General features: G+C 40.6%; 1 protein-coding gene across 4 annotated transcripts in view; it reads left to right on the top strand.

Moving 5' to 3' along the window:
• The window catches only part of SEC24D (SEC24 homolog D, COPII component), a 111,220-nt gene extending 104,449 nt beyond the window's left edge, over positions 1-6,771 (top strand). For 2 of the 4 annotated variants that reach the window (XM_027103602.1, XM_027103603.1), the window contains exons 21-23: positions 1,520-1,711; positions 2,667-2,756; positions 5,937-6,771. In XM_027103602.1, coding sequence (XP_026959403.1) covers positions 1,520-1,711; positions 2,667-2,756; positions 5,937-6,077 — 423 coding nt within the window. In that variant the 3' untranslated portion in view covers positions 6,078-6,771. The remainder of the gene's footprint in view (positions 1-1,519; positions 1,712-2,666; positions 2,757-5,936) is intronic. The other 2 variants (XM_027103605.1, XM_027103604.1) reach the window with 1 other exon arrangement.
• Positions 6,772-22,007: the final 15,236 nt, after the last annotated feature.

Genomic DNA, 22,007 nt, shown 5'->3' with positions numbered 1-22,007 from the left:
AAGTTGGAAATAAAAAGCTATTGATCCTTTCAATCAATATGAATGTTAGATGTAAATTGTTAACAATTGATTTTCATATAAAATTGGATTATCAGCTATGTGCCAGAGAAACTAGAACTCTTAGGGACATGAACATCACCACTCCACTAAAATCGCCTTGCTAAATCCAGTGGGCAGTGCTTCTCTTTTCTGACTTGTCCACAGCATCTGACACAGTTTTCTCCCTCTGGAAACACCCTCTTTACTTGGTTTGTCCCAGTTTCTCTCCTGCTTCCTTTGCTAGTTTACCCTGTTTTCCCTGTTCAAGTACCCCAGAGCTCAGTCCAGGGAAGCTTCTCCTGTCTATCTACACTTAATCCCTTGGGGGGGTCTTACCTATGCTCTCAGCAACATTTCTATACTGATGGTTCCCAAGTTCCTATCTCCAGCAGTACCGCTGCCCTGAACCGTGGGCGTGTCTGTGCCTGTAGCCTCCCGAGCATCTCTCCGTGAGCGTGTTAACGGGCATCTTAAACTGAGTCCTGACTGGGCCTCCCAGGCCTGCTTCTCCTGCAGTCTTCCCCATCTCCATTTATCACCCCTCCCTCCTTCCAGTTCTTCAGGACCAGCGTCCTGCAGTCACCCATGGCTGCTTTCTTCCTCATCCACCCCATCTCATCCATCAGCAAACATGTCAGCTCTCCTTTCCAAGATTATCCAGAGGCTGACCACTTTTCACCCCCATATGTCACCACCCAGACTCAAGCATAATCACCTCTCCTGTGGACCACGGCAATCCCTCCTAACAAGTCTCCTTGCTTGCCCCTCCAGTCTGTTTTTGGCACAGAAGTTAGAGTGATCCTGTTAAAATAATTGTCAGTTCACGTCCCTCCGCTACTCAGAACACTCCAGGATTTCGCATTTCAGTAAAAGCCAAAGTTCTTACTGCCCTGGCCCAGTGCTGCCTGTGCTACTCTGCCCTCCCTTCTGTCTGACTCATCTTATTACTCTCCCCTTTCTCACTCCACTCCAGCCACACTGGCCTCCTTGCTTGAACATCCCAGATAAGCTCTTGCCTCAGGACCTCTGCACCAGCTGTTCCCTCCATCTGAATGCTCTTCCCCAGATATCCCCATGGCCCTCCACTCATGCCCTCAGGTCTTTACTCAAAAGTTATCTTTTCAACAAGCCTTCCTGGGCTCCCCTATTTAAAACTGTAACACTGCCACCATGGACGTGCCCTATCCCACTTTCCTGCTTCTTTTCTTCATAACTCTTAACACCACCTAAATTTCTATATATTTAACTTAGATTATTTGTTGTCTCTTCTTCCCTCCAGAAAATGGTTAGCTGTACAAGGCAGGGATTATTGTCTAATGACTAGTAGGATAGTAGTAGATAGGACCAGTAGAGAGTAGGAACTCATTAAATATGTACTGGAAGGAAGGGAAGAAAGGAGGGAGGGAGGGAGGGGAAAAGAGAGGAAGGAAGGAAGGGAAGAAAGAGGGAGTTTCTAACTCTCTTGCCTTTGCCTGCATAGCACACATTAGATGTCAAGAGTACAACATTACCTGCTGCTATTCGTTGCTCTGAGAGCCGTCTTTCAGAAGAAGGAATATTCCTATTGGCTAATGGTGTGAACATGTTCTTATGGTTGGGAGTAAGTAGCCCACCAGAACTCATCCAAGGAATATTTAACGTGCCATCTTTTGCACATGTCAACACAGATATAGTAAGTATATTTTTTCTTTGTTTTGTAGTAATATACAAATCCTTAGTTGCTTTCTTTTTAGAGGCAGTTGGCACTTTGAGACATACGTATGAAGTATACTTATGTGTTTTTTTTAAATAAAAAGATCTTAACAGTCTTAATGTCAAAGAATACACAGAGGGAGTGGAATGTGAATATAAGTAATGAATTTCCTGCTTTTTTTAACAACTCCTATGAAAAATATTGGCCATGATCTTTCCCTGAGACTTGTGACTTTGTGGTAAAATGTTCTAATTCACTTTTTCAATGGCTAACTCAAAGATGATCTATTAGCTCTTGGTGTCTTCTTGCTTAGAAGCAAGCATTAGCATTTTACTGTCTTAATGGAGGAAATCTAAGTCCAGATCTTTCACATCGCCCAGGGGCCACATGCAGCTGGGTGTTATCTTTTGTTCACCATGAACCAGATTTCAGGGAAATCTAAGAGGCCACATTCCCTTTGAGAAATCACATTTGGTGGTTTATTTTAATGTTGAAACAGTGGTATTTGGATAGCATTTTCCAAATGGGGTAATGCCTCAGGGTCCTGCAACTGATCCGCTGAAGGAATAAAGTGTGTCCTTTTCTCACACAACATAGCCTTGAAATATCCATCTTGCAAAGGGATTAAAGACATCCTTTGTAAAAAAACGTAACACCCTTTGTGTCATTTCAGTGATATACATGTGTCAAGTTCCAGGGAAGGATTTTTATTTTCAAAAGAGAGTTCATTGGTGGAAATGCATGCTGATACATATGAATAATTTTTAGTACATTTTTTCATATTTTTGGTTTTTAGGTAAATGAACTAAGCCAAGAGTTCAGTATATGGTTTAGAAAGATGTTTTTTAACATTAACATTCTAGTAATCTCATTCTGCTTCTATCTAAATGTCAGAAATTGTACTGAAACTTAAACTTGAATTTCTTAAATTTAGACATCATTGCCTGAGCTGGGAAACCCATACTCACAAACACTCAGAATGATAATGGGTATTATCCAACAAAAGCGGCCATATTCAATGAAGGTAAGAATGAGATTTTATTTTTTTCCTTTTTCAAGTCTTTTTAAAAAAATTTCCTTACAAACTTTTAAAATGCATGTCCTATATTTTTATAACGTGATTTTTTGATAGAAAACTCACATTAACCTCTAAGTATATCTACCTACTTGTCAATCACAAACATATAAAAATAAACAGCTATCACTATGGGTTAACCATGGGTCATCTTACTAAGTATTAACTTAGAAACAATTGATAATATTAACAGGCTTTGAAATGATTTTTCCATCAGTGCTTAAAATTACTTAGAACATTTGTTAGTATTTGGATTTTATAATTTTTGATTTATTATCTCTGAAAAGTTTTGCTATTCTAGTCCGTCTAAGGACTCCTTTTTGAGTTTGAGGAGGAGTTTAAAATGTCTGTATCTCAGGAAAATTATGCCTTGTCGCTAAATCCCATGTACTCGCCTCTGTCTTCCTTCTCAAGCTCAATATTAGAATCTCCTGGAGTTTGGAATGTACAGATGACAGTGGTCTATTACTGTACTACTTCCTGCAGAGGTACAGGACACTCACCTGAAGGCAGGCCTCTATAGGAGCCAGGATATTATGGGGCTATTTTTCCCCTGGAACATAAATGTGGTATCAGTTTACGTCAACATTCTTTACCATTGATACTCACGCATGCAAACATCAACTTTGGGTAGAACTTAGGAAATTTGAACTAATATAGAGCTTTATAATCTCTATAATCTCTGGAAAGGACAACCTTTCCAGAACTGTTTTTACATCACTACTTGGGTTCAGTTTTAGGACAGGACCTAGAGATGGCAGAGAAGGTTCAAAATAAACATGTTCTTCACTCTCTGAACACCCTGGAGACATGTAATGAAATCTTAGGGTCTTATGAAACACAAATTGAAGACCGCTGGTACTCAGAATGCACAGCAAGGATGATCCACCTTTGTCCCAGCAGCAGCAACTGCATCTCCACAGTTGACCCCATTTGCAGAGAAGAGGCCAAACTAAACATGGGGATCATCCTTGTGCTCAGTAGCCCCTCCTTCCAGGGGGGAAAAAAACCCTTTCCTCTCCTCTGCTTTCTCCCACCTGCTCCAGTAACTCCTTATCAAGGTCATGTCAGCTTTGGTTACTAAAATATCTCGGGTAAGCTCCAAATATGATATGTAAATAAAATATAAGCAATTGTGTAATAAAATAATTTTAGCTTGAATACTTAATCAGATTTTTTTATGTACCAGTGGCAAACTTATCTGTTGTTTGTAAAATCCTTGACATTTTCAGGGTATCATCTGAAAATCCCCTTGAGGAGAAGACCACTAGCATGTCAAGACAGCATATCCCACACTTCTATAAATGCAATTCCCTGAGACCTTCCACCAACAAGTGCTGGGTGGTCCAACTTTGTAGAGACTCAAACGGTAGAGCAGGATATTAATTACTTTACCTTATAGTTGAGTTTCCCCCAAGGCCGAAATTCATTCCCCATTCTATTTCCCACTTCACATGATGGCCAGATGCATTCATCAGAGAAGGTTTTACAGTGAGTACCACGTGAAAACCAAAATGTTGAGGTTTTGGACCCACAATGAGGCTGGACCCACATTGCTGTTGCCGGTAATGGACAATGGCAGAGGTCTTAGTGTTACCTGGTGAAAGGTGGAGAAAACACAAGAAAAGAGAAAACTGCCTTGGTTTCAGGCTCACCAGGATGCACATCTTAAACTCCTTTGGAGATGTTTCCATGAAGGGGTTCGTTTCTTTCCCCATGTCAGAGTGGAATATGACTATCCACACAGCTGTTCCAGTGTCAGCTCCCAGGGCTTGGCGCTAACAGGCCAAGACATCACACGTGTCCATATCCACATGGAATTAGCTGGCTTGTAATGGTAGCAGCAGTTGTTATATTATTATTATTAGTTCAGGGTTGGTTCAGAGTTTATCAGCCTAAGGCCCTGGCCAAAATAACACAAAGGAAAAAAAGCAAGCCACGTTGACAACATTATTCTACTTGATTAAAAAAAAAAGCCTATATAAAGCAGCAGTAGGGAGGGCTGGGCCCTCCCAGCCAATATGTAACAAACCTTCCTCGCTGCAGCTGGCGTGAAGCTAGTAGCTGCAGGCCCTTTGGGTGATTCCGCACGTGAAAGGAAGTAAGATGATGTCCTGGCTCTTCTGAATTATACAGGAGGCAGGTGGAGACAGTGATTTGCATGTGTGGCTCCATTAACCACGCTCATGGCTCAACAGATATCAAATTCGTTCTGATCATCTGCTCTGAATTCCTGAAACAGGAGTGAGTAAGAAGGCAGTAAGTAGAAGGGTTCAGAGTATTCATGACGGACTACCCTCTTCTGGGTTTCTTCTCCACGTGCCTCTTCCTCTAGAGCAGCACCGTCCAATAATGTAAGCTGCACATGCAATTCTATACTTGGTAGTAGCCACAATTCAAATGTAAAAAATCCATTTTGATAATGGATTTTATTAACCTGGTATATCCAAAATATTATCATTTCCACATGTAATCAGTGTAAAAATTGTTCTGAATATTTTTGAAGAATTAATTTATTAATTTTAGTGGTTGAAGAACTTTACATTTTCTCTTTCATCCACTTCCTTTGCACCTACACTGCCTAATTCAGATCCTGATCATCTCCCACCTAGATGCTTCCGACTGCTTCCTGTCTGGTTTCCCTCATATCCCCAGTGCATTCTAGGCACCATAACCAGTTGTTCTTAAACACCTTCAATGGATCACATTCCCTACAAAAACCCAAAGGCATTACCTCCCATTGCCTTTCAGAAGTGTGGGCTAGTTTACATACCAGGCAGGACTGTGTCTTTTGTATGTGGTCCCCGCATGGAATGCTAGCTCGGCCCCCACCTCCTTAAGGAAATCCCACCCTGTCCTTTAAGGTTCGGTACAGTCACTACATTGTGAAGCCTTTCCCGTAGCACTTGGCTTATGTTTCATTGTTGCCACTTATAATTAATTGTATGTCTTGGTTTTTGTGGTTTTGGGGTTATTGCCTCTCTCCACTCTGGATAATAGGCACTTTCCTATCATCCTCCAAGGCCTCACAGACAGTGGACATTATGTAATTTTGGTGAAATTGAAGGATACAAAATTTAGCCACATTCAGAAAATGTTTATAACCAGCTAACTTGTTTTTTTTCCTAGCTCACGATAGTAAAGCAGCGAGAACAGCCAGAAATGGTTTTCCGACAGTTCCTGGTAGAAGACAAAGGACTTTATGGAGGATCATCCTATGTGGATTTCCTTTGCTGTGTTCACAAGGAGATCTGTCAGCTGCTTAATTAATTGAAACTTCTCTATTGTTAATACTGCATTTCTAAGGAGATAATCTCCTTCTTGGTGCCTAATTCTCCTGACAATAACAGGCTAGTTTTGATTTCTTACTCATTTTCAGAATAGCTTTCCAACACGGCATTTAGAACTACAGCTTTGGTGCTCAGGTATAAAGCCAATGAAGGTACAATTGTACCTTAAAGGGAACAGTCTATTTCTGATTGCACAATTTTTAACTGTTAAAACTGATGCAGTTTGCATTTCTTGAAAGGCATAGTTTACAGAACTGTAAACATTCTCAATTTTCTTTCTTTGTGCTAGACATATAAATTATTTTTCAAAATGTATAGATTTGGAGTAAAAAGTTTTGGTTCCTCTCCCATTTGCAGTGAGGAAAAAAACAACTTAATTTTTACATTATGCTTAATTTTTTTAAAACCATGTAACCCCACTGAACACATTTTTCAACTTAAAGTTTGCATAGCAGACTTTTAAATAACCTTGGAATCTATTTGGTAGAACAATTTGTGTTCTATATTTTTTTCATAATTATATGTTATGTATGTTAAAACTATTTTCCAGTTGTCGTTTTATCTGTAAAACTGTCTTTATCAATATTCTTAATGGTTCCCTGTACAATTTTGATGGTTTCTACCTGTATATAATGGATCTTAACCAGTTCAATAAATCACTTCATATGCTCTTACTCAGCAGACAGAATTCATTATTTAGGTATTTTGAGATTTTAAAAAGAAATAAGGGTAGTAGTTAAAGCGTCTTGGAAAACATTGTTTGGATGGATCACTAAAAACTAAATATTTTGGGGGGAGTTGAGGAGAATTAGGTAAATAAATAAATATAAGCAATGTCAGAGACAGTGTACTTGAGAAAGGCAATTTAAAAGTTCTCCAATATGTGGGGCTTCCCTGGTGGCCGAGTGGTTAAGAACCCATCTGCCAATGCAGGGGACACGGGTTCGAGCCTTGGTCTGGGAAGATCCCACATGCCACGGAGCAACTATGCCTGTGCACCACAACTACTGAGCCTGCACTCTACAGCCCACGTGCCACAACTACTGAGCCCGCGAGCCACAACTACTGAAGCCCGTACGCCTAGAGCCCGTGCTCCGCAACAAGAGAAGCCACCGCAATGAGAAGCCCACACACTGCACTGAAGCGTAGCCCCCACTCACCACAACTAGAGAAAAACCCACGCGCAGCAACGAAGACCCAATGCAGCCAAAAATAAAAATAAATTTATAAAAAAAAAAAAGAAATGTAGGTTTGTCAACATGAACGTTCAGTGGGATGAGAGCATATACGATCCCAAGCTACTTTTTTACAAGGACTGCCTGTCAAGTAAGTATAGCGATGATCCCACTCCACTCTGAGGTGAGTGTTCAGTTCTAGGCACCATACAATGTGTGAAACAGAAGCCCAGACCACATTCCTTAATTCACTTGAAGACAGTCTAATGAATCAGATCAGCCAAGATGGCAGAGTAGAAAGATCCTGAACTCACCACCTCTCACATGCACAACAAAAACACTATTTGCAGAACAACCATTGATGCAAAAACACAGAACCTACCAGGAAAGATATACAACTAAAGATAAAAAGGAACCACAGGGAGATGGGTAGGAGGGGCGGAATCATGATACAAACAAGTCTCATAACTCCAGGTGGGCAACCCACAAATCGGAGAATAATTACAATTGCAGAGTTTCTCCCAAAGGAGTGAGAGGTCTGAGCCCCATGTCGGGCTCCCCAGCCCAGGAGTCCTGGACTGGGAAGATGAGCCCCCAGAGCATTTGACTTTGAAGGCCAGTGGGGCTTACTTTCAGGAGTCCCAGAGGGCTGAGGAAATAGTAACTCCACTCTCTAAGAGTGCACACAAAACCTCACCTGCTCCGGGACCCAGGGCAGAAGCAGTAATTTGATAGGAGCCTGGGTTAGGCCTACTTGCTGATCTTGAAAAGTCTCCCAGAGAGGCAGGAGGCATCTGCAGCTCCCCTGGAGACACAGACACTGGTGGCAGTCATTTTGGGGAGCTTGTTCTACCAGGTGGACACTGGTGCTGGCAAGTGCCATTTTGGAACCATCCCTCTAGCTTATCAGCCTCAGGACCCAGCCCTGCCCCACTCAACAGCCTGTGGGTGCCAGTGCTGGGATGCCTCAGGTCAAGTAACTAACTGCATGGGAACACAAGCCCACCCACAGGGAGACAGGCTGATTGAAGACCCTCTGTGCAAAGCCCTGCCACCACAGGGCTCAGGGCCCAGCCCTACACAGCAGACCACAGGCAATAGCCCTGGGACAGCCCAGGGCTCTCCAGCCAGAGACCCCAGGACCCAGCCCTATCCACCAGAGGGCAGACACCAGCCAAAAGAAAACTGCAGCTCTACATACCTGGCCCACCCACTACCAAGCTAACAGAAGCTTCAGGATCCCCCAGACCCCACACCCAACTGTGTCAGGAACCAGCCCCAACCCCCAGCCATCTGACACCAGCTCTGGGACACCTGGGCCCTGCATCCAGACTCCAGGACCTGTTTCTGCCCTCCAGTAGGCCAGCACTAGCCCCAGGAGCTGGCTTTACCGACCAGTGGGTGGGCAAATGCACAGGGTCTCCTGGACCCTGACTCCACCCACCAGTGAGCCAGCATTAGCCACAGGGCCCCCAGGGTTCTGCAGTCAGTCACCTTGTGACCCAGACCTGGGCTAGGAAAAGGTAAAACAATTGAAATTTCTTTCTCAGACTCATCAAGAAAAAAGAGGGCCCAAATCAATAAAATCAAACACAAAATTAGTTACAACCAACACCACAGAAATACATAGGATCATAAGAGATTACTAAGGACAACTATATGCCAATACAATGGACAACTTAGAAGAAATGGACAAATTCCTAAAAAAGTACAGTCTCCCAAGGCTGAACCAGGAAGAAACAGAAAACATGAACAGACCAATTACCAGTAATGAAATTGAATCAGTAATATTAAAAAAAAAAAAAAAAAAAAAAAAAAACTCCTAACAAAGAAAAGTTCAGGACCAAATGACTTCTCAGGTGAATTCTACCAAAGGTTCAGATAAGAGTTAACGCCTATCCTTCTAAAACTGTTCCAAAAAGTTGCAGAGGAAGGAACACTTCCAAACTTACTCTATGAGGCCAGCATCACCCTGATACCAAAACCAGATGAAAATATCAAAAAAAGGAAATTACTGGCCAATGTCACTGATGAACATAGATGCAAAAATCCTCAACAAAATATTGGCGAACCAAATCCAACAATAAATTAAAAGGATAATATACCATGATCAAGTGGGATTTATTACAAGGATACAAAGATTTTTCAATATCCACAAATCAGTGTGATACTCCACATTAACAAACTGAAGAATAAAAACCACGTGATCATCTCAACAGATGCAGAAAAAGCTTTAGACGAAATTCAACATCCATTTATGATAAAAACTCTCCAGAAAGTGGGCAAAGAGGGAACATACCTCAACAAAATAAAAGCCATATATGACAAGCTCGCAGCTAACATCATACTCAACGATGAAAAGCTGAAAGCATTTCCTCTAATATCAGTAACTCTTGTGTGCCCACTCTTACCACTTTCATTCAACAGCGTTGGAAGTCATAGCCACATCAATCAGACAAGAAAAAGAAATAAAAGAAATCCAAACTGGAAAGGAAGCAGTAAAACTGTCACTGTTTGCACATATCACACTATAGGAAGAAAATCCTAAAGATGTCACCAAAAAACTACTAGAGCTCATCAATGAATTCAGTAAAGTTGGAGGGTACAAAATTAATACAGAGAAATCTGTTGCATTTCTATATACTAACAACAAACAGAAAGAGAAATTAAGGAAATAATACCATTTACAATCGCATCAAAAAGAATAAAATACCTAGGAATAAACCTACCTAAGACATGTACTTGGAAATCTATAAGACACTGACGAAAGAAATTAAGGACAACACAAACAGATGGAAAGATATACTGTGTTCATGGGTTGGAAGAATTAATATTGTTAAAATGACTATACTACCTGGGGCAATCTACAGGTTCAGTGCAATCCCTATCAAAATACCAAGGGCATTTTTCACAGAAGTAGAGCAAATAATTTTAAAATTTGTGTGGAAACACAAAAGACTCCAAAGAGCCCAAACAATCTTGAGAAAGAAGAAAAGAACTGGAGGAATTATGGTCCCTGACTTCAGACTATACTACAAAGCTACAGTAGTCAAAACAGTACAGTACTGGCACAAAAACAGATACATAGCAATGGAACAAAGCAGCCCAGAAATAAACCCACACACTTATGCAATTAATCTATGACAAAGTAGGCAAAAATACACAATGGGGAAAAGACGATCTCTTCAATAATGCTGAGAAAACAAGACAGCTACATGTAAAAGAATGAAATGAGAACATTCTTTAACACCATATACAAAAATAAACTCAAAATGTATTACACAGCTAAATGTAAGACCAGAAACCATAAATCTCCTAGAAGAAAACATAGGCAGAATGCTTTCTGACATAAACTGTAGCAATACATTTTTGTATCTGTCTCCTGAAGTAAAGGAAATAAAAGCAAAAACACAAATGGGACCTAATTAAATGTAAAAGCTTTTGCACAGCAAAGGAAACCATAAACAAAACGAAAGGACAAGTACTGAACGGCAGAAAATGTTTGCAAATGATATAACAGATAAGGGATTAACATACAAAATGTATAAACAGCTCATACAACATCAAAAAAACAAACAACCCAGGACTTCCCTGGTGGTATAGTGGTTACAAATCCACCTGCCAATGCAGAAGACACAGGTTCAACCCCTGGTCTGGGAAGATCCCACATGCCACGGAGCAACTAAGCCCATGCGCCACAACTACTGAGCCTGCACTCTAGAGCCCGCGAGCCACAACTACTGAGCCCGAGTGTCACAACTACTGAAGCCCACGTGCCTAGAGCCTGTGCTCCACAACAAGCCAGCACGATGAGAAGCCTGCACACCTCAACAAAGAGTAGCCCCCACTCGCCACAACTAGAGAAAGCCTCTGCACAGCAACAAAGACCCAATGCAACCAAAAATAAATAAATAAATTTTTTAAAAAAACTAAAAAAATGGGCAGAAGACCTGAATAGACATTTTTCCAAGACATACAGATGGCCAACAGGCACATGAAAAGACGCTCAACATCATTAATCGTCAGAGAAATGCAAATCAAAACCACAATGAGATATCACACCTGTTAGAGTGGCTAGCCTCATAAACAAGACAAAAAAACAACCCTCAGAATGGGAGAAAATATTTGCCAATGAAACAACAGACAAAGGATTAATCTCCAAAATATACAAACCACTCATGCAGCTCAATATCAATAAAACAAACAATCCAGTTAAAAAGTGGGTGGAAGACCTAAATAGACATTTCACCAAGGAAGATATACAGATGGCCAAAGACACATGAAAAGGTACTCAACATCACTATTAGAGAAATGCAAATCAAAACTACAATGAGGTATCACCTCACACCAGTCAGAATAGCCATTATCAAAAAATCTACAAATAGTAAATACCGAAGAGAGGGTGTGGAGAAAAGGGAACCCTCTTGCACTGTTGGTGGGAATGTAAATTGATACAGCCACTATGGAGAACAGTATGGAGGTTCCTTAAAAAAATAAAAATAGAGCTACCATACGACCCAGTAATCCCACTACCGGGCGTATACCCTGAAAAAACCATAATTCAAAAAGAGTCATGTACCACAATGTTCATTGAAGCACTATTTACAATAGCCAGGACATGGAAGCAACCTAAGTGTCCATCAACAGATGAATGCATAAAGAAGGTGTGGCACATATATACAGCGGAATATTAGCCATAAAAAGGAACGAAATTGAGTTATTTGTAGTGAGGTGGATGGACCTAGAGTCTGTCATACAGAGTGAAGTAAGTCAGAGAAAAACAAATACCATGTGCTAACACATATATATGGAATTAAAAAAAAAAAATGGTACTGATGAGCCTAGTTCCCGGGCAGGAATAAAGAGGCAGACATAGAGAATGGACTTGAGGACATGGGGTGGGAGGGGGAAGCTTGGGCGAAGTGAGAGTAGCATCGACATATATACACTACCAAATGTAAAACAGTTAGGTGGTGGGAAGCAGCAGCATAGCATAGGGAGATGGGCTCGGTGCTTTGTGATGACCTAGAGGGGTGGGATAGGGAGGATGGGAGGGAGGCTCAAGAGGGAGGGGATATGGGGACATATGTATGCATATGTCTGATTTGCTTTGTTGTGCAACAGAAAATAGCACAGTATTGTGAAGCAATTATACTCCAATAAAGATTAAAAAAAAAAAGAATGGCTAGCATCGAAAAGGGCACAACAAATGTTGGCGAGGATGTGAAGAAAAGGGAACCCTTGTACACTGCTGGTGGGAATGTACATTGGTGCAGCCAATGTGGAAAACTAAAACTAAAAATAGAACTACCATATGACCCAGCAATTCCACTCCTGGGTACATATCTGGAAAAAACAAAAACACTAAGTTGAAAAGATACATGCACCCCAATGTACACAGCAGCATTATTTACAACAGCCAAGATAAGGAAGCAACCTAAGTGTCCATCAACAGATGAATAGGTAAAGATGTGGAATACATATACGATGAAATACTACTCAGCAATAAAAAGAAAACGAAATTTTGCCGTTTGCAACAACATAAATGGACTTGGAAGGTATTATGCTTAGTGAAATAAGTCAGAGAAGATAAACACTGTATGTTATCACTTACATGTAGAATCTAAAAATTAAAACAAGCTAGTAAATATAACAAAAAAGAAAGACTCACAGATATAGAGAACTAGTGGTTACCAGTGGGTAAAGGGAATGGGGGGAGAGCAAGGTAGGGGTAGGGCATTAACAGGTACAAACTACTACATATAAAATAAACTACAAGGATATACTGTACAACACAGGGAATATAGCCAATATTTCATAATAACTATAAGTGGGGTACAACTTTAAAAAAAATAAAAAGATAGTCTAATGACTGCCCTGTGTGTTCCCAAGGGTACAGAAATAGAACCAATAAATAGAAGTGACAAGGTGCTGCTCAACTGAAAGAAGAACCTAAGTAATTAGGTGCTCAAAGAATGTGCTGTTCAAAGAGGCAGTATGTTCTCACTTAACAAATATTTATTTCACACCTGCTATGTGCCAGGCACTATGCCCTCTACTAGGGAGACAGACAACAGTAAGCAGCACAAACCAAATCCCTGCCACCTCTACAACTAAAGTTTCATAAATGTCATGATATGCTATATATATATTGTATGTATATGTATTCCTGATATGCAAATATATATGTAGCATATATACTAGGGATATCTGACCTAGTCTAGCTAGGGGGCAGGGTGTAGTCAGTAAAGATTTCACAGTAGTTACACTGAAGCTGGGACCTGGAAAATTTAGTAGACATTTGCCAGGTCATTGGGAGTATTGGTAAATATTCCAGAAGAGGGAAAAATATGCATGAAGGCCCAGAGTGAGAGAGGGCATATATTACCCTTTCAATAAACTCAAAGGATTTTAAGTTTAAAGTTGACTGGAACTTACTAAGGAGAAAAAAAGTGGCAAAAGATAAAACTGAGTGAGTCCTAGTCAAGGGGGAGTTTGGACTTAAGCCTAAAGGCAAACTGGAGACATTCAGTGACTTCAGCAAGAGTGAAAATATCACACTCTAGGAAGATCACTTCGGGGGTGTAAGGTGGCAGAACTAGAAGCAGAGAGCCCATTTAGGCGCTTCTCAGAGTAGTCCATTGAGGATACATGTGGTGGCCTGAACTGAAATAAGGGTACCTGACAGAGGGGGACAGGGAGGAATTGGAGTTAGTGAGGGAAAAGGAAGTGTCTGAAAATGATTACTGCTTTGGGCAGCTAGGTAGACAGTGAGACCATTCCCTAAGAAACAGAGGAGTTGAAGCAGATTGTGCATATGTGTGTCTCTCTGTGTGTAAGGGGTAAGGGGCAGTAGTTCACATCTGTACATGCTGAGGTCCCTTGTAAGCTATACAAGTGAGATCAGCTATAGCACCTAAATATATGGGGTCTGAGGCTCAGGAGAGAACTCTGGGCTGGAAATTTGCAAGCCACCTACATAAAGAGGGGGAAAAAAGCTACCACAAATGGATGAAAAAAACAGGGCAATACTGTAGTGAGAGCACAGCAAATCCTTGACAGAGTGAAACAGAAACCTGAAGAGACTGGGGAGGAAGGGCCAGAGAAGTAAGAAGGAAAACCTGGTGAGAGGATGTCACAAAGCCAAGGGAAAAGAGGGGTGCAGGGAGGGTGGGCAGCCAAGTTGCAGGCTTCCCAAAGGCAAGCTAAGAAGACTAAAACATGTTGAAATTAGTAAAAAGGTCATGGGGAACTGGTGAGAGCAGTTTTACTGGGTCAACGAGCTTAAATGCTAGATTGGAATAGCTTGAGAAAAGGGGGGCAGAATGGCGGCAACTCAAGAAGGGGATGAGAGAGGGTCACAGACAGAAGGGAGGATTTTGTTGTTTAGGACGGGCAGGGATGATTTGACATTTAAATGCTGGTGGAGAGTCCAGTATTATGTTGGAAAAAAAAAATAGTGGCAGTACTCTTCCATTCTTCAACTCTAAAGAATGTTGAAGATTGAAAACAGAAAAAAACAAAAAAAAAACAAAACCAATCAAACAAACAAAACCCTTAGAAGAGCAAGACTTGGAGGACAGAAGGGAATATAATACAGAGTACAAATGGAGAGATTCGATTTCAATGGTAGAAGAACCCAATATATAATGGAACTGCTCCAGTGAATCCTGAATGACCACTTGCCAAAAATGGTGTGAGTGCTGACCCATGGTGTTTTGAAACAGTCACGCCTTCCCCCAAACCTTGAGAGGCACTAGAACATAATGGCTAAGAGCATGAGCTCCAGGACCGACCACACAGATTTCTATACCAGCTCTACCACACAGCTGTGTGATACAGGTGAATTAGAAACCTTTCTGTGCCTCGGTTTCCTACTCGGTTGTTCAAGGATTAGGTTAATAAGTGTAAAAGGTTTAGAACAGTCCCTGGCACAGTGTGGCACCCAGGCATCACAGTTCATTGCCGTTATTATTTTATTAGGTTTTTAAATTAAACTTGCTAAGGATCATGAAAAGTAGGACTAATCGGACTCCTACATGCCATGAGAATCTTAATTTATATCCTTAAAACCAAGCACTTTAAATGCTATAGAAGGGTCCAGTTAAAAGATGGTTTCAGAGATTTCACTTCCTAGAAATCTAACCTAATGACAGTAGGTTGAGAATTAGGAACAGTATATTAGTCTTTTTTGTAATGTTGTCAGATGGAAACATGGTTCTCTATTAATGTAATAATGAGGAGTAAGGATCAAAATTTACATCATGTTCAAGGATAATCTGAAATTGAACTTCAGCTCCTCTAGGAGGCATTACACACTATAGTGTCTGAAAGCTTCCAAAAAGCTTCGTCAGTAATCTTCCAGAGAAGACAATTCTTTGGGGAGAATTAAATGTGATTTATAATTGCTGAAAACCTAAGATGTAATACTGAATAACCTGGATAAAAAGGAAAAAAAATCTTAATTGAAAAGGCAAGAGAAATCCCCTAGTCATCATCTCTAACAGATGTTTTCTGGCCTCTGCTTGAAAAAAAAAGTGATGAGACGCTTACTCCTTCCCAAGCAGCCATTTATGAACAGTTCTGTTAGAAAATCATACTTAGCAGACTGTTTTACTGAAATATCCCCTTTTTGTGCAAACTGTCTTTTGAGGGCACAGGTGAATTCTTCTTCCACCTGATGGCAGTTTTCAGATAGTTCAAAGGCTATCACGTATCCCTATCATGTCCCTTGTCCAGGCCAAACTCTCCCAATTCCCAAAGTATGTCCTCATGAACATAATTTCCAGAGCCATTGTCATCCCAACTTAATACAATAAAATCCAGTTTTAAATCACATAATGAACAAACTCAATTTGGGAAGCAAAATGACTAGTGTCTAGTTTAGGGAACTATCATTATAATAGTGACTGCAGATCCAATCCCACTAGTATGACTTGTGCAAGAATTTCTAGGGTGTACTTTTTATTTTCAAGACATTTAAAAAAATTGTTACGAGTTATAAACACACAGCTCTTTTATGATAAGAATTTTCAATTTTAAGACCTTTTACAGAATAAGACTTTGAAGTCAGTATTTTTCAAACTGAGGTATCCTTTGGGTCCATGAAAAACTGTTTCTTTGGAAACATATTAATGTTTGAAATATAGTTTTAGGATACCCCATGGGATTTAGAATGTTACCCAATCAGTGTTTTAGGGACTTAATATGCCTATTTGGCAGAAAGGTTATTACATTTATAAATTCGGGGAAATCAGATTCAGCATACTGATATAAATTTGCAGCAGTAAACTTTAGTGTACAAAAAAAAGTCATGTTTTAGAAATCAACCTAATTGGGCTTCCCTGGTGGCACAGTGGTTGAGAGTCCGCCTGCCGATGCAGGGGACACAGGTTCGTGTCCCGGTCCGGGAAGATCCCACATGCCGCAGAGCAGCTAGGCCCGTGAGCCATTGCCGCTGAGCCTGCGCGTCCGGAGCCTGTGCTCCACAACGGGAGAGGCCACAACACTGAGAGGCCCGCGTACCGCAAAAAAAAAAAAAATTAACCTAATTGGGGCTTCCCTGGTGGTGTAGTAGATAAGACTCTGCCTGCCAATGCAGGGGACACAGGTTTGATCCCTGGTCAGGGAAGATCCCACATGCCGTGGAGCAACTAAGCCCGTGCACCACAACTACCGAGCCTGTGCTCTAGAGCCCGCAAGCCACAACTACTAAAGCCCATGCGCCTAGAGCCCATGCTCTACAACAAGAGAAGCCACCACGAGAAGCCCGCACACTGCAACGAAGAGTAGCCTCCACTCTCCGCAACTAGAGAAAGCCCACGCGCAGCGACAAAGACCCAACGCAGCCAAAAATAAATATTTTTTTAAAAAATCAACCTAACTGAATCAGAATCTCTATTTCATAGGACTGGCAGGTAAGATTTCCTATCTTTGGTCCATACTGATGACTAGTGTCAAAGCCCCACAGTCTCCTGAAGTCCAGGGCTCCTCTGCTTCCACGTTGTGTTTTGGGGAAATGAATGTGTAGCCTGGGGACGACACTTTCCTCTGTGCGCAACTCAGCTACCTCCCGGTGAGGTCATCTCTCCCTGAGGCAATATTACCGACCAGCAGCAGTTTCCCAAGACTCCTGGGAGCCACCCTGTGCCCGTCCTCAACCATCCTGTCCTCTCCTCACTCTCAGGCAATCTACTCTCCCTTGGGTCCACTGTTACAAATAGGAGGCATACAGTCCAACTTTTTACTTAAGCCATTATTAACAAGGTGATACAGATGTGGTTAAATACTTTGTCTTTTTTAATAGGTTGCATCTGGCACAAGTATTTTAAAAATTTGTTCCTGGGGAAAGAGTCAGATGCTTTTAAAGTCAGACCAAAGTAAATTGATTCTGTAAGTCCACTGATAAGTAGTAAGTCAGTGGAAATTACTTTGTTTCCTCAGCCTCAAAGATGATATTCTGTTATTTGAGAGAAAAAAAATCGCTACTAGAGAAACACATTCCTCTTATGCAGCAAGAAAGTAACAACAGAAGGGAAAAGAAGGGAAAAGAGAAGGTTATTAAAAAATCCTCTGGGAATTACTTACAATTATTAGTCAAGCAAAGAGTAAAGGATTATTTATTTATTGAGCACTTACTATGTGTCACACAGTAGACGCTGAGAAAGCATCCTGCTGCCTTTATAAAGTCAATGACACAGACCAATTGCTAAGAGCATGAGCAGCAGGGTTATTAACTCAGAACTAAATGAGCCCGCAAAGACAGATTATCAAATGGAACGGGAATCTTTCACTTAAGAAGCAATCACTCGAAAGCAATCAGAACTGGGAATGTTCCCCAAAGAGGTTCTAATGCCATTCTGACCCAATCTCCTGTCAGTATCATCTCAAGGAGGTGGGTGGGATTTAAAATTTAGGAAGTCAGTTGGCTGACAAGCTTACATGTGCTTATATTTTCTTAAATTTTGCTTTAGAATTATTTTTATAAATACAATATTCTTAATCATGCTTATATGCTTTAACATTTTTATTTCAATAAGACATAGCAGTAGAAAAGTAAGCTATAATCTTGAGCTCCTATTTACCATGCATATATATATGCCTTGCTTTTTGAACAAGGCCAAATAATCCCTCCACCTATGCAGCTTATCTGAATCATAGTCAGCATGATTACATCAAAAACCAATCCTTGGGGCTTCCCTGGTGGCACAGTGGTTGAGAATCTGCCTGCTAATGCAGGGGACACAGGTTCGAGCCCTGGTCTGGGAAGATCCCACATGCCGCGGAGCAACTAGGCCCGTGAGCCACAACTACTGAGCCTGCGCATCTGGAGCCTGTGTTCCGCAACGAGAGGCCACGATAGTGAGAGGCCCATGCACTGCGATGAAGAGTGGGCCCCGCTTGCCACTAGAGAAAGCCCTCGCACAGAAACGAAGACCCAACACAGCAAAAATAAATTAATAAACTCCTACCCCAACATCTTCTTAAAAAAAAAAAACCAATCCTTTACTTAATATGAAAGTATGTACCTACCCAGTTGTCTTGAAAAGCATAAACCTATAAAATGATGGCAAATTCTGTAAGACATTTAAGCAATTACCTTGGCAATTTAACCAGCATGAACTACTAAACTGGGCATCTCTGAACAAAACTGTGTTTGACATTTTGTCCTCTGCTTTAAAAAGACAAAGAAAACAAAAAGAACACGCAAAAAAGGTAGAATAATGATGTATTCTTTTATGATATTAACAACTGTAATTATAAACTAAAGACTTGTGCAGATGTGGAATTCTATAAAAGGTGTGACAGCACAGGCCTATACCTCCACATTTTCTCCACTGGACAGATGCATGAATGGCTGTAGTAACATCACTGTATTCAACTTTAAAGTATTAGTCCATGTCTGCACTTATTTGTGTGTTCCAAAGTATACCAACTACATAACTTGTTTTCAAAGGTGATGGTTTCTGTCCTAATCAAGTAAAGTTTTTTCTTCAAGTAAATATTTTTTTTCAAGTAAATTTGGTCATAGTATTTAGAAGCCTGAATTTAAAATATGCATGGAGTATTTAGCTAGTCAAATTAATTTTTAAAAATTTTAGTTCTATGAAAGGAAAATATAAGCAAGGACACCAAACTATTTTATTTTATTTATTTATTTATTTTTTGCTGTACGCAGGCCTCTCACTGTTGTGGCCTCTCCCATTGCGGAGCACAGGCTCCCAACACGCAGGATCAGTGGCCATGGCTCACGGGCCCAGTCGCTCCGCGGCATGTGGGATCGTCCCAGACCGGGGCACAAACCCATGTCCCCTGCATCGGCAGGCGGACTTTCAACCACTGTGCCACCAGGGAAGCCCCCACCAAACTATTTTAATTGCCAACATCTAGGGAGATTTCACATGAACATTTCAGACTTACCGTCTTCCCTCTGTGGTGACAATCAGTTGGAGTTGAGTAGTGATGTCCGCCTTACCTAGGGAATGAGGTCTCTCCCCATCTCCCTCTCAGGTCTCCATGGCCCTGAGATCAAGTCAGTGTATGTTTATTAAGGGGCTCTGGGCTGCTCCGCTTTTCTTAGAGAGGAGCTGAGAAAACCCACCAATGTGGGAAAACAGCACAGACAAAAGGGAGAAAGTAAATGAATGTAAGTAAATACTCCCACATTAAGTATGCAAATAAAATGTGTCTAAAAAAGAATTATTCCACTACAAACTCATGGCTTGTTTCACTGATTTATATTACATGCTTAGGTCCTATATGTGCTTTACATCATTGACTTTGATTTCAATTTTTTAGAAGTATTTTTGGAAAAAACCTACCTTATCTGATTTCACTGTTTATTAGCACCTCCAGTTAGAGGCAAGAACTGTAGCACATACTTAAACTGATCATTTTGACATTTTCCCTAATTCTAGAAAAAGGGCTTACTGTAAATGAACATCTAGATTAAATGAGGTAGTATTTTCTCTGTGCACTGTAGCTAGAAATGTTTATATTTGAGTAATTGACTGGGGACCCTGAGAGCAGAAGCAATGTGACTTTTTCAGAAATGGAGTCTTCGATGGGCTCAATTTGCTGGATTAATGTTCTAACATTCTGGTGAGTCCCAAATTTATAGCTTCAAAACTGATGGCAGATACTTGAGACCCAAGCTGGACAATTCAATCCCTATCACTAAACATCAAAGACAGGATAATGCTAAAAGTCCTACATGGACTCCAAGATTCAGGATTGTTCTAAGAAAGGCCTTTCTTATAAGCAAAGTCTTATGTTTTTAATAGCTCACACAAATATGAAACACTTTCAGATCAAGGACTACTATTCAGAATGAATCCCAACTGGGCCATCATTTTGTCAAGTTAATAAAAATTACATTAAATTGGTAAATCTAGAACTATACTTCAAAGACCAAATCTTATGTTCTCAAATTCAGGATGAAAATAGTACGTGTTTTAAAATAAGCTGCTGTAACTAATCAGAACATTGTAATTTATCAATTAAGATGGGTAGGAAGTATTTTAAGAGACATGAAAAAGAATCATTCCTAGTAACAGCCATGACACAAGACTCTCAGCTATCAACAGCACACTCAAACTCACAAGCATCCTACCATTACGACTCCGTCAACTTAAAATGAAACTGTGGCATAATGCTTACTGGGTTTTCGAATAAGAGAGACATGTATTGACAGTTTAAGTTTCTACATTTATGATCTAGGCACTCATAGGTGGCTCTTCTACTTACCAAAGTATCAGCAGTATACTGCTGGTGCAGTACTGATCCACTCCAACTCTGGATATGTGACCTGGCTGCCAAGCCAGACTTGATCCCCTGCTCACCAGCTTGACACCTCTTGCACTGTGCTGTCTCATTCCACACTTTGATTGACATCTCTACAATTCCTTGGTCTAATCTGGTGCAGCAGTATTTGGGTATGATATTCCCCACCACGAACTCTACCCTATCTGACACCATCAACCTGCTCCCCTTTTCTATTCTACACAGTGAGGAAAAGTCAAAAAGTACTTTGGGCCTCTTAATCTCCATCCTCTGAAAGGAGACAGGTAACAGGGAAAACTGTTGCCAAGGAAAATAAACATCAACATTTAGCTTAAAATACCTAGAACTGTAATTATGTATAATACTAGGAATGCTGATCTTAAAATTTTTAAACTAAAAAAGTTTAGGGTTATTACAGAGTTACCGGTTTCAATCCTCCATAAGGAATTAGTAAATAAAGCAACTAAAAATCATTTTTGGTGATCCCTGGATGATTCTGTGACATATAAAAATGATCAATATAAATAGATGACCAAAAGTCAGAAGAGGTCAGAGTAACTGAGTTTTCATTGGAAACCGTTCCTCAATGAATGCAGATCTATTGTAAAACTGATATCCCAACCTTTACTGAAAGTGAAGGGTAGCAAAACTAGTAGGTCAATTCCATCCCATTATAAAAATGATCATTACATTGTCAAAGAGAAATTCTAGGCCTTACTTTTTTTTTCCTGACACCTACTCTTTTCTTATTTACTCTATTCTAAATATGGTGGGCTGTGGCTCCTTTTAACTTTCAATCTACAAAAAAGCCATTCCTAACTCTCTGTAAGATGACATTATGATACAGATCTCACAGATGACTAGAGCAGCTAAGTACCAGAAATGCTGCGTCTCTTGGCTAGGCCCAGGGCATGGACCAGACTACAGTCCTGTTTAAAGAACAGAGTCACTCC

Source organism: Aethalodelphis obliquidens, unplaced genomic scaffold (assembly GCF_003676395.1).
Source record: "Aethalodelphis obliquidens isolate GAN/ISIS:26980383/991018 unplaced genomic scaffold, ASM367639v1 scaffold6, whole genome shotgun sequence".
NCBI classification, from domain to species: domain Eukaryota; kingdom Metazoa; phylum Chordata; class Mammalia; order Artiodactyla; family Delphinidae; genus Aethalodelphis; species Aethalodelphis obliquidens.
The sequence above is the reverse complement of the archived record's forward strand: the minus strand, read 5'-3'. Positions and strand labels throughout refer to the sequence as shown.